Here is a 21,159-nt window from a genome sequence, read left to right on the forward strand (position 1 = left end):
GTCCGATCGGAGCGTTTGGTCGGATATTCCGACTGTGTGTGGTCTCCATCGGACTGTTTCCGTCGGACCAAATTTTCCAACTTGCCGGAAATATTTTCCGACAAAATGCTCCGATCGGACATACTCCGATCATGTGTAGAGAATTCCGATCGGACCAAGTGCCACGCATGCTCAGATCAAATTCCTACACCAAAGCTATTGGCTACTAGCCTGAATGTAGTCCCATCGTAATGAAATAACGTCATCACGTTCTGAACGATCAGATTTTCCGCCAACTTCGTCCGACTCGTGTGTATGCAACAGTTTCGGACAAAATCCGTCGGACAATATCCAACGGATTTGGTTGTCGGAATCTCCGACCCGTGTGCACAGGGGCTTAGTATGGTGAGCGGGGTGATGAAAACACCAACTCCTGTGTGCCATCCTTCCTGGGGGGGGGGGGTTTCAGGCACAGACATATGGAGAAAGAGCCGCGTAGTAAAGTGCGTCTCATTTTATTCATTAAAATCAATTGTTACAAAGTTCCAATCAATCGTTACAAAGTTACAATCATAAAATCAATCTTTACAGAGTTCCAAGGTGGAGGGAAAACGTATAATGTTAATATTGATTTGCACTCTCTCCAGCAGAGCAGCACCTGTGGAAGGAACCTTCCTACTAGAAGTTCACACATATTTGCACATTTCTTAAGCTTTCACTGGCTACATGCTTGATATATATATATTTTGGGATTCATTTTGTATGCACTAGAGTTGCACTTTATTGTATTTATTCAGGCTGTCGGCGCTGTGGTACTCATAGCCCTTTTTTTTCCATTATCTGCTCATCACTCCCCCCCCCCCTACAGCCAGATCCCTTCTGGCTACTTAAACTGCCTTGTTCATTCCTTTCCTGCCTTCGCCTGGTCAACATATCTGGAGATTCTCTGCTGCGTTCCTGTGAAAGACTTTGCCCGGCTGACATCCGTTCCTGATCTTCTGCTTCTGACTACGCTGATCTTTGGCTTCCTGATTATCCGCTTTGGCTTCCAATCCCTGGCTTATGTTCCGACCACATTTTAATTTTTTTACCATTACGTTGCATTTATTTGTATTTATTCAGGCTGTCGGCGCTGTGGTACTCATAGCCCTTTTTTTTCCATTATCTGCTCATCACTCCCCCCCCCTACAGCCAGACCCAGTCTGGTTACATAAACTGCCTTGTTCATTTCTTTCCTGCCTTCGCCTGGTCAACATATCTGGAGATTCTCTGCTGTGTTCCTGTGAAAGACTTTGCCCGGCTGACGTCCGTTCCTGATCCTGTTCTTCTGCTTCAGACTACGCTGATCTCTGGCTTCCTGATTATCCGCTTTGGCTTCCAATCCCTGGCTTATGTTCTGACCACGTTTGCATTTTTTTACCATTACGTTGCATTTATTTGTATTTATTCAGGCTGTCGGCGCTGTGGTACTCATAGCCCTTTTTTTTTCCATTATCTGCTCATCACTCCTCCCCCTATAGCCAGATCCCTTCTGGCTACTTAAACTGCCTTGTTCATTCCTTTCCTGCCTTCGCCTGGTCAACATATCTGGAGATTCTCTGCTGTGTTCCTGTGAAAGACTTTGCCCGGCTGACGTCCGTTCCTGATCCTGTTCTTCTGCTTCTGACTACGCTGATCTCTGGCTTCCTGATTATCCACTTTGGCTTCCAATCCCTGGCTTATGTTCTGACCACGTTTGCATTTTTTTACCATTACGTTGCACTTTATTGTATTTATTCAGGCTGTCGGCGATGTGGTACTCATAGCTCTTTTCCCCCCCCCATTATCTGCTCATCACTCCCCCCCCTACAGCCAGGCCCCTTCTGGCTACTTAAACTGCCTTGTTCATTCCTTTCCTGCCTTCGCCTGGTCAACATATCTGGAGATTCTCTGCTGTGTTCCTGTGAAAGACTTTGCCTGGCTGACATCCGTTCCTGATCCTGTTCTTCTGCTTCCGACTACGCTGATCTCTGGTTTCCTGATTATCCGCTTTGGCTTCCAATCCCTGGCTTATGTTCTGACCACGTTTGCCGTTTGCTGTCCTGTACCATTTCTTACCGTTACATTAAAGGTGTGGATGTTACGGCATTGTCATGGTTCCTCACCCCTTTCTCATGTTCTGTGAAGCCTCTACTCCCCTGAGGAAACGGTAACAACCACAGAGGAAATAACGTACAGCAGGACTTCTCCCGGCTCAGTGATATCCTAGTCCAGGGATGGCAAACCTTGGCACCCCAGATGTTTTGGGCATTTTGATCTTAATCTATATAGGGATTTTGTACCCCAACATACCAGCCACCGACCCAATTTATATATCTGAGGTGTATATCAGGGTGTGCCCACATGAGAGCTGTGATGTCCAGAAACATTCATATAGAAGACATTTCCCGCACTCAAGGCACTAAGGCACCTCAAGGGTTGTGTGGGACCCCTGACATGTAGGAAGACAGGACTTCAGCGAGGAACAATTCCCTCACTCAGGACAGGAAAGTGGCTTCTCCCCCCCGTGTGCAATCTCTGTCTATGTCTGTGAAGATCGGACTTCTGTGTAAAACATTTCCCGCACTCGGGACAGGAATACGGCTTCTCCCCCGTGTGAGATCTCTGATGTCTGGAAAGATCAGACTTTTGTGAAAAACATTTCCTGCACTCAGAACAGGAAAGTGGCTTCTCCCCCGTGTGAGATCTCCGATGTGTGCAAAGACTGGATTTCTGAGAAAAACATTTCCCGCACTCGGGACAGGAATGCGGCTTCTCCCCCGTGTGCGACCTCTGATGTCTGTAAAGGTCGGACTTTTGCAAAAAACATTTCCCACAATTAGGACAGGAATGCGGCTTCTCCCCCGTGTGAGACCTCTGATGTTTGGAAAGCGTGGACTTATCTGAAAAACATTTCCCGCAGTTAGGACAGGAATACGGCTTCTCCCCCGTGTGCAATCTCCGATGATTGGCAAGACTGGGCTTCCTTGAAAAACATTTCCCGCACTCAGGACAGGAATATGGCTTATTTCCTGTGTGAGACCTTTGATGTTTGACAAGTTCAGATTTTTTTACGAAGCATTTCCCGCACTCAGAACAGGAATACGGCATTTCCCCAGTATGAAACCTTTGATGATTGACAAGGTTTGATCTTTTTATAAAACATTTCCCGCACTCAGAGCAGGAATACGGCTTCTCCTCCGTGTGCAATCTCCGATGTGTGCTAAGACAGGACTTCTGTGAAAAACATTTCCCGCACTCAGAACAGGAATACGGCTTCTCCCCTGTGTGCACTCTCTGATGAGTATAAAGATTGTACTTCTGTGAAAAACATTTCCCACACTCAGGACAGGAATACGGCTTCTCCCCCGTGTGAGATCTCTGATGACTGTAAAGATTGCACTTCTGTGAAAAACATTTCCCGCACTTAGGACAGGAATACGGCTTCTCCCCCGTGTGAGTTCTCTGGTGTGTGACCAGTTCTGATTTTTTTACACAACATTTCCCGCACTCAGAACAGGAACACGGCTGCTCCCCCGTGTGAGATCTCTGATGTCTGTTAAGACTGGACTTGTCTGAAAAACATCTCCCGCACTCGGAACAGGTATACGGCTTTTCCCCCGTGTGCAATCTCTGATGTCTATAAAGATGCGACTTATCTGAAAAACATTTCCCGCACTCAGTACAGGAATAGGGCCTCTCACCTGTGTGAGTTCTTTTATGTACATTAAGGCCGGATTTAAATAGGAAACACTTCCCGCACTCAGGACAGGAATACGGCTTCTCACCTGTGTGAGCTGTTTTATGTACTTTAAGGGCAGATTTAAATAGGAAACGCTTCCCACACTCGGCACAGGAAAACCTCTTAGCAGTTGGAAGGACGGCACCGTCCCGCACAGTCTGAGGTACCTCGGGATAAGAGGAATACGATGGTCCGGCACCTTCCCTCTCAGTCTGAGGCTCCTCGGGATAAGAGGAATACGATGGTCCGGCACCGTCCCGCACAGTCTGAGGCTCCTCGGGATAAGAGGAATACGACGGTCCGGCACCGTCCCGCACAGTCTGAGGTTCCTCAGGATAAGAGGAATACGACGGTCCGGCACCGTCCCGCACAGTCTGAGGTTCCTCAGGATAAGAGGAATACGACGGTCCGGCACCGTCCCGCACAGTCTGAGGTTCCTCGGGATAAGAGGAATACGATGGTCCGGCACCGTCCCGCACAGTCTGAGGTTCCTCAGGATAAGAGGAATACGATGGTCCGGCACCGTCCCGCACAGTCTGAGGTTCCTCAGGATAAGAGGAATACGACGGTCCGGCACCGCCCCGCACAGTCTGAGGTTCCTCAGGATAAGAGGAATACGATGGTCCGGCACCGTCCCGCACAGTCTGAGGTACCTCGGGATAAGAGGAATACGATGGTCCGGCACCTTCCCTCTCAGTCTGAGGCTCCTCGGGATAAGAGGAATACGATGGTCCGGCACCGTCACGCACAGTCTGAGGTTCCTCAGGATAAGAGGAATACGACGGTCCGGCACCGTCCCGCACAGTCTGAGGTTCCTCAGGATAAGAGGAATACGACGGTCCGGCACCGTCCTGCACAGTCTGAGGTTCCTCAGGATAAGAGGAATACGACGGTCCGGCACCGTCCCGCACAGTCTGAGGTTCCTCGGGATAAGAGGAATACGATGGTCCGGCACCGTCCCGCACAGTCTGAGGTTCCTCAGGATAAGAGGAATACGATGGTCCGGCACCGTCCCGCACAGTCTGAGGTTCCTCAGGATAAGAGGAATACGACGGTCCGGCACCGCCCCGCACAGTCTGAGGTTCCTCAGGATAAGAGGAATACGATGGTCCGGCACCGTCCCGCACAGTCTGAGGCTCCTCGGGATAAGAGGAATACGATGGTCCGGCACCGTCCCGCACAGTCTGAGGCTCCTCGGGATAAGAGGAATACGACGGTCCGGCACCGTCCCGCACAGTCTGAGGTTCCTCAGGATAAGAGGAATACGACGGTCCGGCACCGTCCCGCACAGTCTGAGGTTCCTCAGGATAAGAGGAATACGACGGTCCGGCACCGTCCCGCACAGTCTGAGGTTCCTCGGGATAAGAGGAATACGATGGTCCGGCACCGTCCCGCACAGTCTGAGGTTCCTCAGGATAAGAGGAATACGATGGTCCGGCACCGTCCCGCACAGTCTGAGGTTCCTCAGGATAAGAGGAATACGATGGTCCGGCACCGTCCCGCACAGTCTGAGGTTCCTCGGGATAAGAGGAATACGATGGTCCGGCACCGCCCCGCACAGTCTGAGGTTCCTCGGGACAAGAGGAATACGATGGTCCGGCACCGTCCCGCACAGTCTGAGGTTCCTCGGGATAAGAGGAATACGATGGTCCGGCACCGCCCCGCACAGTCTGAGGTTCCTCGGGACAAGAGGAATACGATGGTCCGGCACCGTCCCGCACAGTCTGAGGTTCCTCGGGACAAGAGGAATACGATGGTCCGGCACCGTCCCGCACAGTCTGAGGTTCCTCGGGATAAGAGGAATACGATGGTCCGGCACCGTCCCGCACAGTCTGAGGTTCCTCGGGATAAGAGGAACACGATGGTCCGGCACCGTCCCGCACAGTCTGAGGTTCCTCAGGATAAGAGGAATACGATGGTCCGGCACCGTCCCGCACAGTCTGAGGTTCCTCGGGATAAGAGGAATACGATGGTCCATCTACACTGTGTGGTGCCGGATGGACATTTGAGGTAGTCGGGTTTTCTCCTGGACTATACTGTGTGATGTCCTCATCTTCTACTTCACAGTCTGGAGACAAAGTGAGACAATCCTCTGAGGTTTTCCTCATCTCCCGTCCATCTACTAAAATAGAAATACAAAGATTATTACTAGACATCAGCTGATTGGTTCCCCTAAACCAGGACTCCGCCCACATCAGGCAGCTTTGTCTCTGAGGATCTTACAATTCCCCCCTCAAGGTAACTAGTAAAGGGGTCCTCTGATCTCCTACCAGTTAATGGGTCAGGAGTATGTAATGTACAACATAGAATGGATTTAGTGTTAATGACCCACCTGTGCTGATCTCTGTAGGAGTGTCCTCCTCTACAAGTGTCCCCGTTATTCCATCCTCCTCCATAGACTGCTGATCATCCCTCACATACCTCTCTTCTTCTTCTGATTTCACCTCAAATTCTATATCTATCAGATCTTCACCCTAAACCAAGAGGAGGAGAGAAAATATCATCTGTACAATAAACTCACATAAAAAATACAAAAGTCGTCTCCACCAGTCCATGTTCTAGAGATACTCGGCTATGCCAACCTTGTAACAGTGGGGGATGGTGTGACCTTCCTGTGTGGAATCCCGGGAATACAGAGGACGGGGACATCTCTCTGGTGGGTTCCCATTACTGGATCCATCTGTAGGAAACACACACACTGACTGAATACATTGTTTCTATGTGTTTATCAGATGATGGGGGATCTAGGTGGAGCCTCCGTACTGCTCTCTCCTTTACAATAAAGTCTCCTCTTACCCGGTGATGTGAGGGGCGGCTGATTGTCCATCATGACGTCCTTGTAGAGATCCTTGTGTCCTTCTAAATACTCCCACTCCTCCATGGAGAAATAGACAGTGACATCCTGACACCTTATAGGAACCTGACACACACAATGATACACATCCCTTGTCTGTTACTGGATAATGTCCCACAATTCCCAGAATCCTCCTCACCTCTCCTGTCATGTGACCCCCCACAATCCTCCTCACCTCTCCTGTCAGCAGATGGACCATCATGGTGGTCAGTTCCAGGATCTTCTTGTTGATGGTTTTCTCAGGTGTCCGGGAGGGAGGTGGAGGCACCAAGATGGTCATGTGATCTCCAGACTTCACAGGAGGAAATCTCTGTATTTAGGAAAAATAGTCATATATCACATTCCCAGAATCCTCCTCACCTCTCCGGTCATGTCATGTGACCTCCCAGAATCCCCCTCACCTCTCCGGTCATGTCATGTGACCCCCCCAGAATCCCCCTCACCTCTCCAGTCATGTCATGTGACCTCCCAGAATCCCCCTCACCTCTCCGGTCATGTCATGTGACCCCCCAGAATCCCCCTCACCTCTCCGGTCATGTCATGTGACCCCCCCCAGAATCCCCCTCACCTCTCCGGTCATGTCATGTGACCCCCCCAGAATCCCCCTCACCTCTCCGGTCATGTCATGTGACCTCCCAGAATCCTCTTGACCTCTCCGGTCATGTCATGTGACCTCTCCGGTCATGTCATGTAACCTCTCCGGTCATGTCATGTGACCCCCCGGAATCCTCCTCGCCTCTCCGGTCATGTCATGTGACCCCCCAGAATCCTCACCTCTCCGGTCATGTCATGTGACCCCCCCAGAATCCTCCTCACCTCTCCGGTCGGGTCATGTGACCCCCCCAGAATCCTCCTCGCCTCTCCGGTCAGGTCATGTGACCCCCCCAGAATCCTCCTCACCTCTCCGGTCAGGTCTGTGTTTTATTAATAGAGATAAGAGTGATGTCACGTGACCTCCCAGAATCCTCCTCACCTCTCCGGTCAGCAGGTAGATGATCTCCAGGGTGAGGTTTAGTATCCTCTCAGTCATGTGACTCCGGTCCTCCTCCATCCTGATTGGTGGGGTCACCTGGTCTATGCGGATTCCTCTGTAGACAGACAGTGTAGGATTATCTGGACTGTATTGGTTGTATATTAGGATTGGGATGTAAGGGGGTAATAGGGGACTCTGCTCTCACATCTGTACCCTCTCTCTGTTATTGGGGTGTTTGTTGTTTTCTCTCTTATGGTCTCACCTAAACAACGATCTGATCTTCTTCTGTCCAGCTCCGGCCTCCATTACTGTGTTGCGGGGTGTAGGCAGCGCTCAGCGGAGAGGTCAGCGGGGGAGGGAAGGATTTATATTCTTCTTTAGAGGTTTCTGTATAGGGAACACTATTGGGGCGTTCTATACTCCTGACCCCTTCACTCTGCGTATTACGGATCGCTGACCTACAGCGGCATAGGCTTGGGTTCTATTTAACCATACCCCACCCCCAAGTCCTGACCACTTTGAAATCAGAATTTGGCCACACCTACCATTTGGCATGGCATTACACACCCCGCTCCATGCACCACCCCCTGACCCTCCCCCCATTCTCAGGGCCACTCATTTTTAAACGTTTCCAGGTAGGCGTATCTCGGCTTCAATTCTATCATTTTAGTGCAGGAAAACATTTGCCTTGTGTCCCCAAATGTCCAATCCAGGTGACCACATCCTGTCCTAGTGATGGTCGGACTCTACTCCAGGGCTTCCCAACCACAGTTCCACAGAACTCTAATGCTCCTCCAGAGGTTTCTAGGGGTTCCCTGAGCAATGAGCAGCTTCTGACTCTCAGATAAGTTCCCACCGACAACATTCATCTTTTTAGCCATCTGTAAGAGGCTACTTCTTCCCCCTGAGCATCACACCAATGTATCATGAGATGTAGATATCATCATTAGCAAAGGGTTCCCTCAGACCGGAAAGTTATTACAAGGCTCCTCTGTGTTGAGAAAGTCCGATATTCACTCTTCCTCATCTCTCCTAATGCTGGACCTCTTCTATGTGCTCCTCTTCCATGTGCTCTCCTAATGCTGGACCTCTTCCATGTGCTCTCCTAATGCTGGACCTCTTCCATGTGCTCTCCTAATGCTGGACCTCTTCCATGTGCTCTCCTAATGCTGGACCTCTTCCATGTGCTCTCCTAATGCTGGGCCTCTTCCATGTGCTCTCCTAATGCTGGACCTCTTCCATGTGCTCTCCTAATGCTGGACCTCTTCCATGTGCTCACCTAATGCTGGGCCTCTTCCATGTGCTCACCTAATGCTGGGCCTCTTCCATGTGCTCTCCTAATGCTGGGCCTCTTCCATGTGCTCTCCTAATGTGGACCTCTTCCATGTGCTCTCCTAATGTGGACCTCTTCCATGTGCTCTCCTAATGCTGCACCTCTTCCATTTGCTCTCCTAATGCTGGACCTCTTCCATGTGCTCTCCTAATGCTGGGCCTCTTCCATTTGCTCTCCTAATGCTGGACCTCTTCCATGTGCTCTCCTAATGCTGGGCCTCTTCCATGTGCTCTCCTAATGCTGGACCTCTTCCATGTGCTCTCCTAATGCTGGACCTCTTCCATGTGCTCTCCTAATGCTGGACCTCTTCCATGTGCTCTCCTAATGCTGGACCTCTTCCATGTGCTCTCCTAATGCTGGACCTCTTCCATGTGCTCTCCTAATGCTGGACCTCTTCCATGTGCTCTCCTAATGCTGGACCTCTTCCATGTGCTCTCCTAATGCTGGACCTCTTCCATGTGCTCTCCTAATGCTGGACCTCTTCCATGTGCTCTCCTAATGCTGGGCCTCTTCCATGTGCTCTCCTAATGCTGGACCTCTTCCATGTGCTCTCCTAATGCTGGACCTCTTCCATGTGCTCTCCTAATGCTGGACCTCTTCCATGTGCTCTCCTAATGCTGGACCTCTTCCATGTGCTCTCCTAATGCTGGGCCTCTTCCATTTGCTCTCCTAATGCTGGGCCTCTTCCATGCGCTCTCCTAATGCTGGGCCTCTTCCATGCGCTCTCCTAATGCTGGGCCTCTTCCATGCGCTCTCCTAATGCTGGGCCTCTTCCATGCGCTCTCCTAATGCTGGGCCTCTTCCATGCGCTCTCCTAATGCTGGGCCTCTTCCATGCGCTCTCCTAATGCTGGGCCTCTTCCATGCGCTCTCCTAATGCTGGGCCTCTTCCATGCGCTCTCCTAATGCTGGGCCTCTTCCATGCGCTCTCCTAATGCTGGGCCTCTTCCATGCGCTCTCCTAATGCTGGGCCTCTTCCATGCGCTCTCCTAATGCTGGGCCTCTTCCATGCGCTCTCCTAATGCTGGGCCTCTTCCATGCGCTCTCCTAATGCTGGACCTCTTCCATGCGCTCTCCTAATGCTGGACCTCTTCCATGCGCTCTCCTAACGTGGGCCTCTTCCATGTGCTCTCCTAATGCTGCACCTCTTCCATGTGCTCTCCTAATGCTGGACCTCTTCCATTTGCTCTCCTAACGTGGGCCTCTTCCATGTGCTCTCCTAACGTGGGCCTCTTCCATGTGCTCTCCCAACGTGGGCCTCTTCCATGTGCTCTCCCAACGTGGGCCTCTTCCGTGTGCTCTCCTAACGTGGGCCTCTTCCGTGTGCTCTCCTAACGTGGGCCTCTTCCGTGTGCTCTCCTAACGTGGGCCTCTTTCGTGTGCTCTCCTAACGTGGGCCTCTTCCGTGTGCTGTCCTAACGTGGGCCTCTTCCGTGTGCTGTCCTAACGTGGGCCTCTTCCGTGTGCTCTCCTAACGCTGGACCCAACCACCCCTGAGGACTATCGCTGGAATATGTTTGGAAGAATTGGGGAGATTGGGGGGTGTTGGGAAGGCAGAAGGGGGGTGAAGTGTTTTTTTGCACTCTAATATTTAATTAAATTCCAACCAAGTGTAGAAAATGTCATGAGAAAGAAGTTCCATAAATAAAATATAAACCCTGGATCAGGCGTTACAGCTGGAGAAACCTGAACTAGAGTCAATGGGCTGGCCTGATGTAGCTCCCTCCTAGTATAGGATGATCGGTACATTTCGTTTTTGGCTCTTCTCTAATTATTGGGGCAGCTATTGATTTCTTTGGGCTGTTGTAGATTTCACAGGCTGCAGGTTTGATTTCTTCCCCCTGTATTCTGGAGCCTTCCAAAACATAGAGGGCTGGGGGAGTCAAATGGGCAGCTTGAATATTTATGGTGCTGCAGCCAATCCCTGGGGAGGTGCGCCCAGAAGGTGGCTGGGGAGAACATAAATAGCCTGGAGCAGCCCAGTCTTTGTCCTGCTGGAGAAGTTCCCAGCCTCAGGGGCTGCTGCCCCTTTGAGACAGCTCTGCTGGAGTCTGCTGATGTTCACTGAGGTCCCAGCGATAGCAGAGCCGGGGGGGGGGGGGGGGGGGCGCTATTTCTAATTACTTTTCAAGCTGGGTATCTGGTGTGGAGAACTCACTGAGAAGTACCTGCTGGAAGGTATGTAGCTGCCCTGGGACATCAAGAGTACTGACCCGAGCTCAGGATCCTACTGACTGTGTACTGTTCTACTTTTGGGGTGCCAGCGGTAGCTCTCTGTGAGATGGCTCTTACAGGGTCTCAGTTCTGCCCCTCCCCCCCCCCCTTTCTTTCTGGATGTCACGGTCTGGCCTACAGATTTCTGTTTGTGAAATTCTTATCTCCTTGCTGCAGTGGTTCTTCTAGAGCTGTGATACCATTCGCATGGGCATGGCCGGCCTCTGCGCTCACCCGCGGGCCCGGCCGGCCTCTGCGCTCACCCGCGGGCCTCTGGTGACCTGCCTTCTGACCTTTGGAGGAGGTCCCTATTGTCTTATTTTCGGATAGTGATGATATGAAGCCATTTATCATCACAGGAGTTGTTTGGCTCCTTTTTAAATCCTAATGATACCAGAAATCCCCCAAATGTCCCTGATGAAAAGTTACCCTCCCCCACAATGTTTGGCCTCGGTGCAGACACACGCAGGAGGTCATTTCTCCTGTCTGTGTATAAACAGTCAACGAGTTTGTTAGCTCTCACGTGGATGCACGGAGCAGGCTAGATACCGAGCCAGGGAGAGCAGAAAAGAACTGTCAAAAGATTTGCGTAACAAGGTACTGGAACATTGTAAAGATGGAAAAGGATATAAAAAGATATTCAAAGCCTTGAATATTCCAATCAGTGCTGTTCAATCATTTATTAAAAGGAGTGGAAATTTCAGGATCTCATAATACCAAGAAAGATCTCAGCCCCAACTGCCAGAAGAATTGTTCGGGGTACATAGAAAAGCCCCCCGCAGGTCACCTCAGGGGGGGATACCGGCTGCTCTGGAAAAAGAAGGTGTGGTTGTTTCAAGGAGCAAAATATGAAGACACTTGAACAAAATTCAGCTGCACGGTGGAACCTTTCCTGCGCCAATGTCACAAAAATACAGATTACAATATGGCAGACGACGCGCCTCGCCCGCCTCTCTGTGGCGCAGTAAAGGCTTCTTTCTGGCACCTCCCCCATGCAGATTCCAGGCTTTGGCTCATTTCTCAGATCCTCTTCTGTCTCCTGGTATCTGTACTCCGCACACACAAGTCGTCTTCACGTCATCAGACGGGCCTACCGGGGGGGGGGGTTGTGATCTGGTTTCAGTTTGCTGAAAGCCCATCCCCTCTATCAGGGGCCCCAATGAAGAAGCAGGCTGGGGCTTAGACTCTGCGCCCTGCGGAACCCCCAAGGTGGTATTCAACAAGAGCTCCTAGCTACCAGCAAAACCCGACGCTGGAGTACAGACCATTCAAAGAAATCTCACCTAGTGAAGGGCGTCCTCCTCTTACAAGTCACTATTTCCGGAGTATCCCACCCCACCCCCACCCCCAATCCCTTCCCTCCAATCAGCTCTAAGAGCTCTCCTCACTGGGCTCTGCAGAGCATAACTTCAGCACTCCGCCCCTTCCTTCTGATGGCTCAGACAAGCTTTATAAATTCTGCACTTTGAATAGATGTAGAGAAGAGAGAACTGTAGATAAAACAGGTACAACTTTCTCTCATCTCCGTGTATCACGTGAGGCCGGTCACTTCGCTGGGGATACGGAGGATCTGCAACCACTCTAAGGAGAGAAGCAGAATTAGGGGACTGCAAGTGCACCGCAGGGAGACGAAACCTTCACAACCTTTACTGAACAATTACCACAAGCACATGGAGTGCGGTGTATGACGCGTGTATGACGCATGTATGATACAGTGACGCATACAGTGACGTCCGTTCTGTACAATCTACAAGCCTTCGTAGACTGGACTTGTGTCTGCATGATGTACAAAAAGGGCGTGCTTCCCAAGGAAGAGAGTTACTCATGAAACGCGTCGATCCGAAAAGCCACTATATGTACAAAATGGACATCTCTGTATACACACCTCAACATTTCCTCCCGCCTGCCTGCATTTGGGGAGTGGAAAGGAGCTGAAAAGGAGTGTGGTGCAGGGGGCGGCCTGATGCTCGGCACCACCCCCTCTGACAGAGGCGACCAGCCAGGATCACAGAGAGGATCTCCCGATGAGACCGCTTGGATCAGAAATGCCGCCTCTGTCAGTCAAAGTCCCGCCTCCCGGACCGCCTCCGGGGATAGACAGCACAGCGGTCCAATGCCAGGAAATGTAATCAGTGTGCCGTCTATCCCAGGAGGTGGGACTTTGACTAACAGCGGCCGGCATTTCTGATTCAAGCGGTCTCAGCGGGAGATCCTCTGTGTGATCCGGCCAACTCTCCTCCCGATTACTTCCTGTGATATGCAGTGAGAGGCCACACCGATGGGCGATGATGAGGTGTGACAGACCTAGCTGGGACAGAGGCTCTTGGAGGGGACAGAATGCGAGCCTCTTGCCTTGGGATTATGGGCCCTGGCATTTGGGGGGGGGGGGTGCTCTTTGTGAGCTGTATGTCTGGGGACCCCTGAGGTGTTACTTGGATTCAGGTCCATATCCCCCCAAGACACACAGACTCTGGATATGTATTTGCCATATTAGCAATAGACTGAATCACACTGTTGGGACACAAACTCTTAGATGCGAATGTCATCACCTCCAGCCACCTGTCTGTCTTGCATGATGTAAAGGAGTCTAGTCTGGCTTGACACAGATTCTAAAGAATATTTCACCAATTGTTGTTTTGTTGTTTGTGCCAATTAACCTGCAGTTGAATTGTTAGTGAGCTAGGAGCCGAAAAGTCTTATCCCTCAGTCAACTAGTCTGAGTGTTGATTAGATAATTAGCTCATGCTAATTAGGTTAGGTTTTAGTCATCCTGCTGTATATATTTGTGGGAGATCTCAAATAAAGGTCATTCCTGATGTCCTCCAAGACTGGTGTTGTCTGGTTCTTGGGGGTTCCTATAGCCAGATCCATTGGACTCGTGTTCCAGGACTTAGGAAGGGGTATACTGACGGAAGCACTCAGTCGGAGTGTGGGATCGGTTCCGTCACACGAGGCTGCACCGATGATGAATTGATGCATTGATAAGGTAGAGCTGATATGCGGCAATGATGAGTAACCAGTAATATACTCCATGCAGATGTGCGTGCATCCACCTTAGAGCCGTGGTGCGCAGGCCCGCCCCAGAGGAGGAGCCGTGTGTGCAGGCCCGCCCCAGAGGAGGAGCCGTGTGTGCAGGCCCGCCCCAGAGGAGGAGCAGCCGCCATGTGCGCAGGCCCGCCCCAGAGGAGGAGCCGTGTGTGCAGGCCCGCCCCAGAGGAGGAGCAGCCGCCATGTGCGCAGGCCCGCCCCAGAGGAGGAGCAGCCGCCGTGTGCGCAGGCCCGCCCCAGAGGAGGAGCAGCCGCCGTGTGCGCAGGCCCGCCCCAGAGAAGGAGGAGCCGCCGTGTGCACAGGCCCTCCCATAGGAGTGGGTGAACACGCGGCACATAAGGTCACCACCTTTTCTTCAACCCAAACACTGTGGCAGCCCCCGCACTCGGTCCGGTTTTGTACTATACACTGTAGGGTTGTAAACATTTTTGGGTGGCTGTAAGAGGGAAGTAATGCGATGCGCTCAGCATACTGTGATGAGAAGTGGGTGTGGCCAGTTGGAGGGCCTTAACCCCTTCCCAACTACGCTATAGCAAAAAGACAGCAACAGCCTGGTCTTCTGGCTCTGAGAGGGTGTGCATGGACATCCTCCCAAAACCACACCCCCATCCTCCCAAAACCACACCCCATTTGTGGACAGCGGGGTGGATAAGGGGGGGTAGTAGTCGGGTGGATGGGAATAGTAGTCGGGGGGAGGATAGTAGTCAAGTGGGGGGGGGAGGAGGATAGTGGTAGTCAGGTGGGGGGGTAGTAGTAGTCAGGTGGGGGGTAATAGTCAGGTAGGGGGTAGTAGTCAGGTGGGGGGAGGAGGATAGTAGTAGTCATGTGGGGGTAGTAGTCAGGTGGGGGGGTAGTAGTAGTCAGGTGGGGGGGGGGTAGTAGTAGTCAGGTGGGGGGAGGAGGATAGTAGTAGTCAGGTGGGGGGTAGTAGTCAGGTGTGGGGGGGGGGGTAATAGTCAGGTGGTAGGGTAGTGCTATTGATTGGTGGACAGTCTCCGGTCTAGAAATGGCCCCAGTAGGTGTATGAAGGTACATTATGGAGATTAGATTGTGAGCTCCTGGGGGCAGGGTTGGTGTGAATGTACATTGTATATATAAAGTGCTGTAATAATAATAAATAGGAAATAAGATCCAATCACCTTCTCTCCTGCCAGTTCCAGCAATGTCTCCTCTCTACTTCCTCCCGACTCACCTCTCACCCGGAACTTCCTGTTTATATCCTGACATCACTTCCTGTCTTCCATAGAGACTTCCTGTACTGGTATAACTTAGATTGCCACCTGGTGGAGATAAGAGGAACTACAATCCTGAGAAATGTCCCTGGCCTCCTTCACATAAAATACAGCCGAACACAAAGCTGGCATTTGGGCGCCATTATTTTTTAATTTTTTTTAACAGGTATAAACTTTATTAGAAATTGGTAGCATGTACAAATAGCGTGGCCCTTTATCTTCAATGACACCCCAAAAGTGATTGGATTTTCATAGTTGCCAACATTGTAAAAAAAAAAATTCGGGACAATTTTGTAGTAGGCGGAGTTATGTTATAATTAGGGGGCGGGGTATGCAGTTATAGGTGTGGCATAGAAAAAGCTGAAAATGTGGCACACGTGGTTTACGTAAAATAGTGGGTGTGGCTTACATGGGGCGTGGCTTAAAGGGTGTGGTTAGTGTCTGTGATGAATGCGGATTGGAGAGGGAAAGGGTGGAGGGATGGAGGGACAGCAGCCCCCCGATCCTACACCACAATAGCAATGTGTGTTTTCCAGAGTTTGACAATCAGCAGATAAAGATACTCCAAATACCTGGTATTGGCGCTTCAATCATCCCGGCACCATGATTGTTATGGTGTCAGGATGATTGAAGCGCATTATTTCTATTATTACATTGTAATATGAAATGAAATCATTCAACTCACCGTAATGCAGAATCAGTGGGAGCCCTGAGCGCGTCACTAGCCACGTTACCTGACATCAGATGCCATCAGGTGCCCCCGGCAGAGTCCCTCCTTACATCAGGTGCCCCCAGCAGAGTCCCTCCTTACATCAGGTGCCCCATCAGAGCAGCCTTCCTCACATCTGTGTCTCCATCAGCGGAGCCCCTCCTTACATCTGGTGCCCCTCTGATATCCAGACTCTGAATGGCCCCTCTGACATCCAGACTCACTGGCGCCCCCGACATTCAGACTCACTGGCGCCCCCCACATTCAGACTCACTGGCCCCCCCGACATCCAGACTCACTGGGCCCCAACATACACAGACTGGCCCCCGACATCCAGACTGGCCCCCGACATACACAGACTGGCCCCGACATACACAGACTGGCCCCCACATACATAGACTGGCCCCCGACATACACAGACTGGCCCCCGACATACACAGACTGGCCCCCACATACATAGACTGGCCCCCGACATACACAGACTGGCCCCCGACATACACAGACTGGCCCCGACATACACAGACTGGCCCCCACATACACAGACTGGCCCCCGACATACACAGACTGGCCCCCGACATCCACAGACTGGCCCCCGACATCCAGACTGGCCCCCACCATACACAGACTGGCCCCCGACATCCAGACTGGCCCCCAACATCCACAGACAGGCCCCCGACATCCAGACTGGCCCCCGACATCCACAGACAGGCCCCCGACATCCAGACTGGCCCCCGACATCCAGACTGGCCCCGAGACGCGGCACGCCATCGTTGCCGCACGGAGACTTTGAACTGCGGCGCCGCCCACTGCACTTCACACACACACTGGCAGCGGGGGTGGGCGGCGCCGCAGCATCTCTATTGAAGACCACCTTCTGGTCTTCATTAAAATGGCGGCTGGCGGAGACATTGTCTCCGCCGGCCGCTAGAGGTCCACGGCCGGCGGAGACAATGTCTCCGCCAGCCGCCATTTTAATGAAAAAGGCGAAAAACGGGGAATTTGAATTTCCCTGGAAAAAATTAATTCGGGACAAATGTCCTAATCCCGGGAAATTCGGGACTGTTGGCAACTATGGATTTTGCTGCGATTGTCATGTGACAGAATTGCGCCGCAATCGTTGCAAAACACACGTATAAAAATTGCACTAAGCTTGTTGCCCCAAAAAGGAGCAGAAGCTTCATGCAGGCAACATACGTTCATAGGGCAGCCCCAGAAAAGTGCCCTATTAGTGCCCTACAGTGCTCATCAGTGCTACCCTATTAGTGGATCCTCAGAAGCGCCCGTCAGTGACTTGTGACCAACCCGCTACTAGCAAGGGGGATCTAATAAAGGGGGTCCAACCCGCTACTAGCAAGGGGGATCTAATAAAGGGGGTCCAACCCGCTACTAGCAAGGGGGACCTAATAAAGGGGGTCCAACCCGCTACTAGCAAGGGGGATCTAATAAAGGGGGTCCAACCTGCTACTAGCAAGGGGGACCTAATAAAGTTCCCGGTGAGTGTAGTTGCATTGTTATATATGTAGCCAAGTCCTGAGCCTCTCCAGGCCTAATGGTGACCTCCAGAGTTAGGGACAGCTGACATCCTTCTTTATAGAGTGGGTTGCGATCATGGTGTGTGTAATCCAAGGTAGATCAATGGGCGCCAGACACTTCTTGAATGCAAAGAGATTTATTGTCTCTTAAAACAGAACTGTGGGAGAGAGAGTTAGGGCCAGGACACCCTTTAGTAGCTGCAATGTTAATTGGCAGACTCCGAGATCTCTATAGGCAGACAGCCATGCAAGGACTGATATCTCCTACATGTCAGGGCTGCCTTAGCCCTTCCTCCTCTGGGCTGGCCGCTCAGCTGTTGGCTAATTGCCATCTCTCATCTCTCTCCACAGTTACCAGCTGTTCCCGATGAGGCTCGTCTGACCTGCCTACTTAAAGCCATCCAGCTCATTTCACCTCTGCCTTCGCGTTGGTCACATCACTAGAAACCATCTCCTGCGGTTCTGTTTAAAGATTGGCTTGCTGACATCCCTCCTGGCTTCTTATTCTGCTTGCAGTTGCTCTCCTTGGATCCCTGACTTCAGTTCTGGCTGACTACCCGATCTGGTTACTGGACTCTGGCTATGCTTGACTACGCTTTTTTCTATTTACCTTTTTATATTTATTAATAAACAAGTGTGATTTGACTGTACTTCTGTCTCAGTCTGATTCATGGTTCCTGACAGTACAGTAACAGTCTTATAACAGTTTCTAACACAAGTTGTAACAAACGTCTTTACTTCCTCTACAATCTCCTATTGTAGATCTTCACTCATCTCAGTGTCTCTCTCTCTGACTAGACTTCCCGATCCATTGGCATTGGATCTCCTGAGCTCTTCCAATCTTCTCACTCAGTATCTTCCACAAGCGTCACCCCCGCTGGTTGGGTCCCTGGCTTGGCACACAAGGCTGCTCCACAAGCGTCACCCCCGCTGGTTGGGTCTCTGGCTTGGCACACAAGGCTGCTCCACAAGCGTCTCCTCCCCTGGTTGGGTCTCTGGCTTGGCACACAAGGCTGCTCCACAAGCGTCTCCTCCCCTGGTTGGGTCTCTGGCTTGGCACACAAGGCTGCTCCACAAGCGTCTCCTCCCCTGGTTGGGTCTCTGGCTTGGCACACAAGGCTGCTCCACAAGCGTCTCCTCCCCTGGTTGGGTCTCTGGCTTGGCACACAAGGCTGCTCCACAAGCGTCACCTCCGCTGGTTGGGTTCCTGGTTTGGCACACAAGGCTGCTCCACAAGTGTCACCTCCGCTGGTTGGGTTCCTGGTTTGGCACACAAGGCTGCTCCACAAGTGTCACCTCCGCTGGTTGGGTTTCTGGCTTGGCACACAAGGCGGCTCCACAAGCGTCACCTCCGCTGGTTGGGTCTCTGGCTTGGCACACAAGGCGGCTCCACAAGTGTCACCTCCGCTGGTTGGGTTCCTGGTTTGGCACACAAGGCTGCTCCACAAGTGTCACCTCCGCTGGTTGGGTTCCTGGCTTGATACCCACTGAAGTTTCCCAATTCTCCACCGCCCCTGGTGAGGTGAGGTTGGTGAGAATGTTGCTCTGGTACTTGCTTCAGTTACTCCCTGTGGTCCCCGGTAATAAGGTGGTTGGTCCTTTAGTGGTGACAGCTTCTCCTCTACCTCCGACCACAACAGCTTCTCTGGCCAGCAGAACCGGCACTTCTGGTTGGACTACAAGCCGCAATCCCAACCCTGCACTGCCCTCTTACTTCTGGATAGGACCTCACACAGCCTGGCAGCCGGATGTCCCCGGGACAGGCCCCAGACTCTCGCCTAGCAGCCCAGGCAATACAACATACGTCCACCCAGACAGCTGTCCAGGCGGCACAGAACCCGATCACCTGACCCTGCCCAAATATATAGGATCTCCCAGCAAGCCAAGGGATCCAAGAAAATCCCTTCCCATTGGCTGAGATACCCCATATACTCCTAATCTGTCCATGCAATGCCCTCGTCTTATCTAATGTCACCAGATTCCCGGCCACCTAGTGACAGAAGAGAGAAGTGCAGCAATTCCAGGATTAGGGAGAAATCGGTTGACCTCCAAACAATTGGCCGAGGCAACTACCGCCTGGCAACTAAATTTAACAGAATCCTCGCCGAAACATCAGGGTGCTACACATAGGGGCATAGTTACATTGTTTGGTTTGAAAAAAGACACAGATCCTGCAAAATGCACCAGGGGGTATCCTGCCCCTACCCCTGGGTATAACCCCATATTATGGGATGTTACATCACCTCGTTCTTATGATTGAATTGCATGTTATTCTGGGGTGTCCTCACATTGGAGTCATAGTGATCGTGGTGTCCTCACATTGGGGTCATAGTGATTGCGGTGTCCTCACATTGGAGTCATAGTGATTGCGGTGTCCTCACATTGGGGTCATAGTGATTGCGGTGTCCTCACATTGGGGTCATAGTGATTGCGGTGTCCTCACATTGGAGTCATAGTGATTGCGGTGTCCTCACATTGGGGTCATAGTGATTGCGGTGTCCTCACATTGGGGTCATAGTGATTGCGGTGTCCTCACATTGGGGTCATAGTGATTGCGGTGTCCTCACATTGGGGTCATAGTGATTGCGGTGTCCTCACATTGGCTACAGGAAAGAGAAGCACGTTGGTATGACAAGAACTCTGAGTTTCAAAAAAAATGTAACTTTAATAAGCTGAGATCCTCCCTGCATGACACTCAATGGGGCCAAATACTTCCAATAAAGAGCACACAGTAAGTGGGCGAGTTTTACATTGTTACATAGTTACATAGTTACATAGTTAGTCAGGTTAAAAAAAGACACAAGTCCATCCAGTTCAACCACAACTAGTGATGGCCGAACGGTTCGCCCGGCGGTCGTTTCGCGGCGAATTTCCGACTTTCGCCGTCCGCGGGTTCGAACGCCTTTTTCCGTCGTTCGCCCCGGCGGACTTACGTGTTTAATGTATACAAGAACTTTAACCTTTCGTGACACGTTTATCATGTGTTACAGGACAACCAATTGAGACATGACAGCTCATGGACACTTGGACATTCCCCCTAACCTATAAATACACCCGATCCGGTGGCCATTTTACATTCTTTCTTCTGTCACTGTAGGGAAAGGATCCTGTGTGGAGTAGGGACAGAGAAAACGCTAGCTATTTGGTACACAAAAGTTCTTTTCAGGACTGGTATAGGTGTTAGGTCAGCAGCCTGAGTTTCTTTTGTCAGTTTAGATAAAGGGACAGAGCGCTGTATGCTGCTATTTTAGGGACAGCTCAGCCAGATTAGTCTTTCTTCATCATCATCATCATCATCATCATTAGCTGTTACTATCAGGTCCACAAAAGAGCTGTTCCAGCTAATCGTTCCAGCCTACTCTTTTTTGCCAATTTGTATAGGGACAGGCAGGAAGCAGTGTGTCAGGCAGTGAGGATAATTTTAAAGACTTGCTGTTACTATTAGTTCCACAAAGGTTCTTTTCAGGACTGGTATCAGTGGTACGGTAATAGGCTTGTACACGTATAATATTCTTTCTTCCAAAT

The 21,159-nt window shown here is 51.3% G+C and overlaps 1 protein-coding gene across 1 annotated transcript; it reads right to left on the minus strand.

Moving 5' to 3' along the window:
- Window positions 1-478: 478 nt before the first annotated feature.
- Window positions 479-15,418, minus strand: LOC143981529 (uncharacterized). The gene is given in 8 exon segments (XM_077479454.1): window positions 479-2,521; window positions 2,524-5,861; window positions 6,072-6,213; window positions 6,322-6,419; window positions 6,536-6,659; window positions 6,769-6,903; window positions 7,567-7,681; window positions 15,301-15,418. Coding segments are annotated over 7 exon segments (3,945 nt in total). The 5' UTR covers window positions 7,645-7,681; window positions 15,301-15,418; the 3' UTR covers window positions 479-2,491.
- Between the last annotated feature and the right edge of the window lie 5,741 nt (window positions 15,419-21,159).

The sequence above is a fragment of the Lithobates pipiens genome, unplaced genomic scaffold, assembly GCF_037356315.1.
Source record: "Lithobates pipiens isolate NorthernLeopardFrog02 unplaced genomic scaffold, aLitPip1_a1.2 Scaffold_16, whole genome shotgun sequence".
Lineage (NCBI taxonomy): Eukaryota > Metazoa > Chordata > Amphibia > Anura > Ranidae > Lithobates > Lithobates pipiens.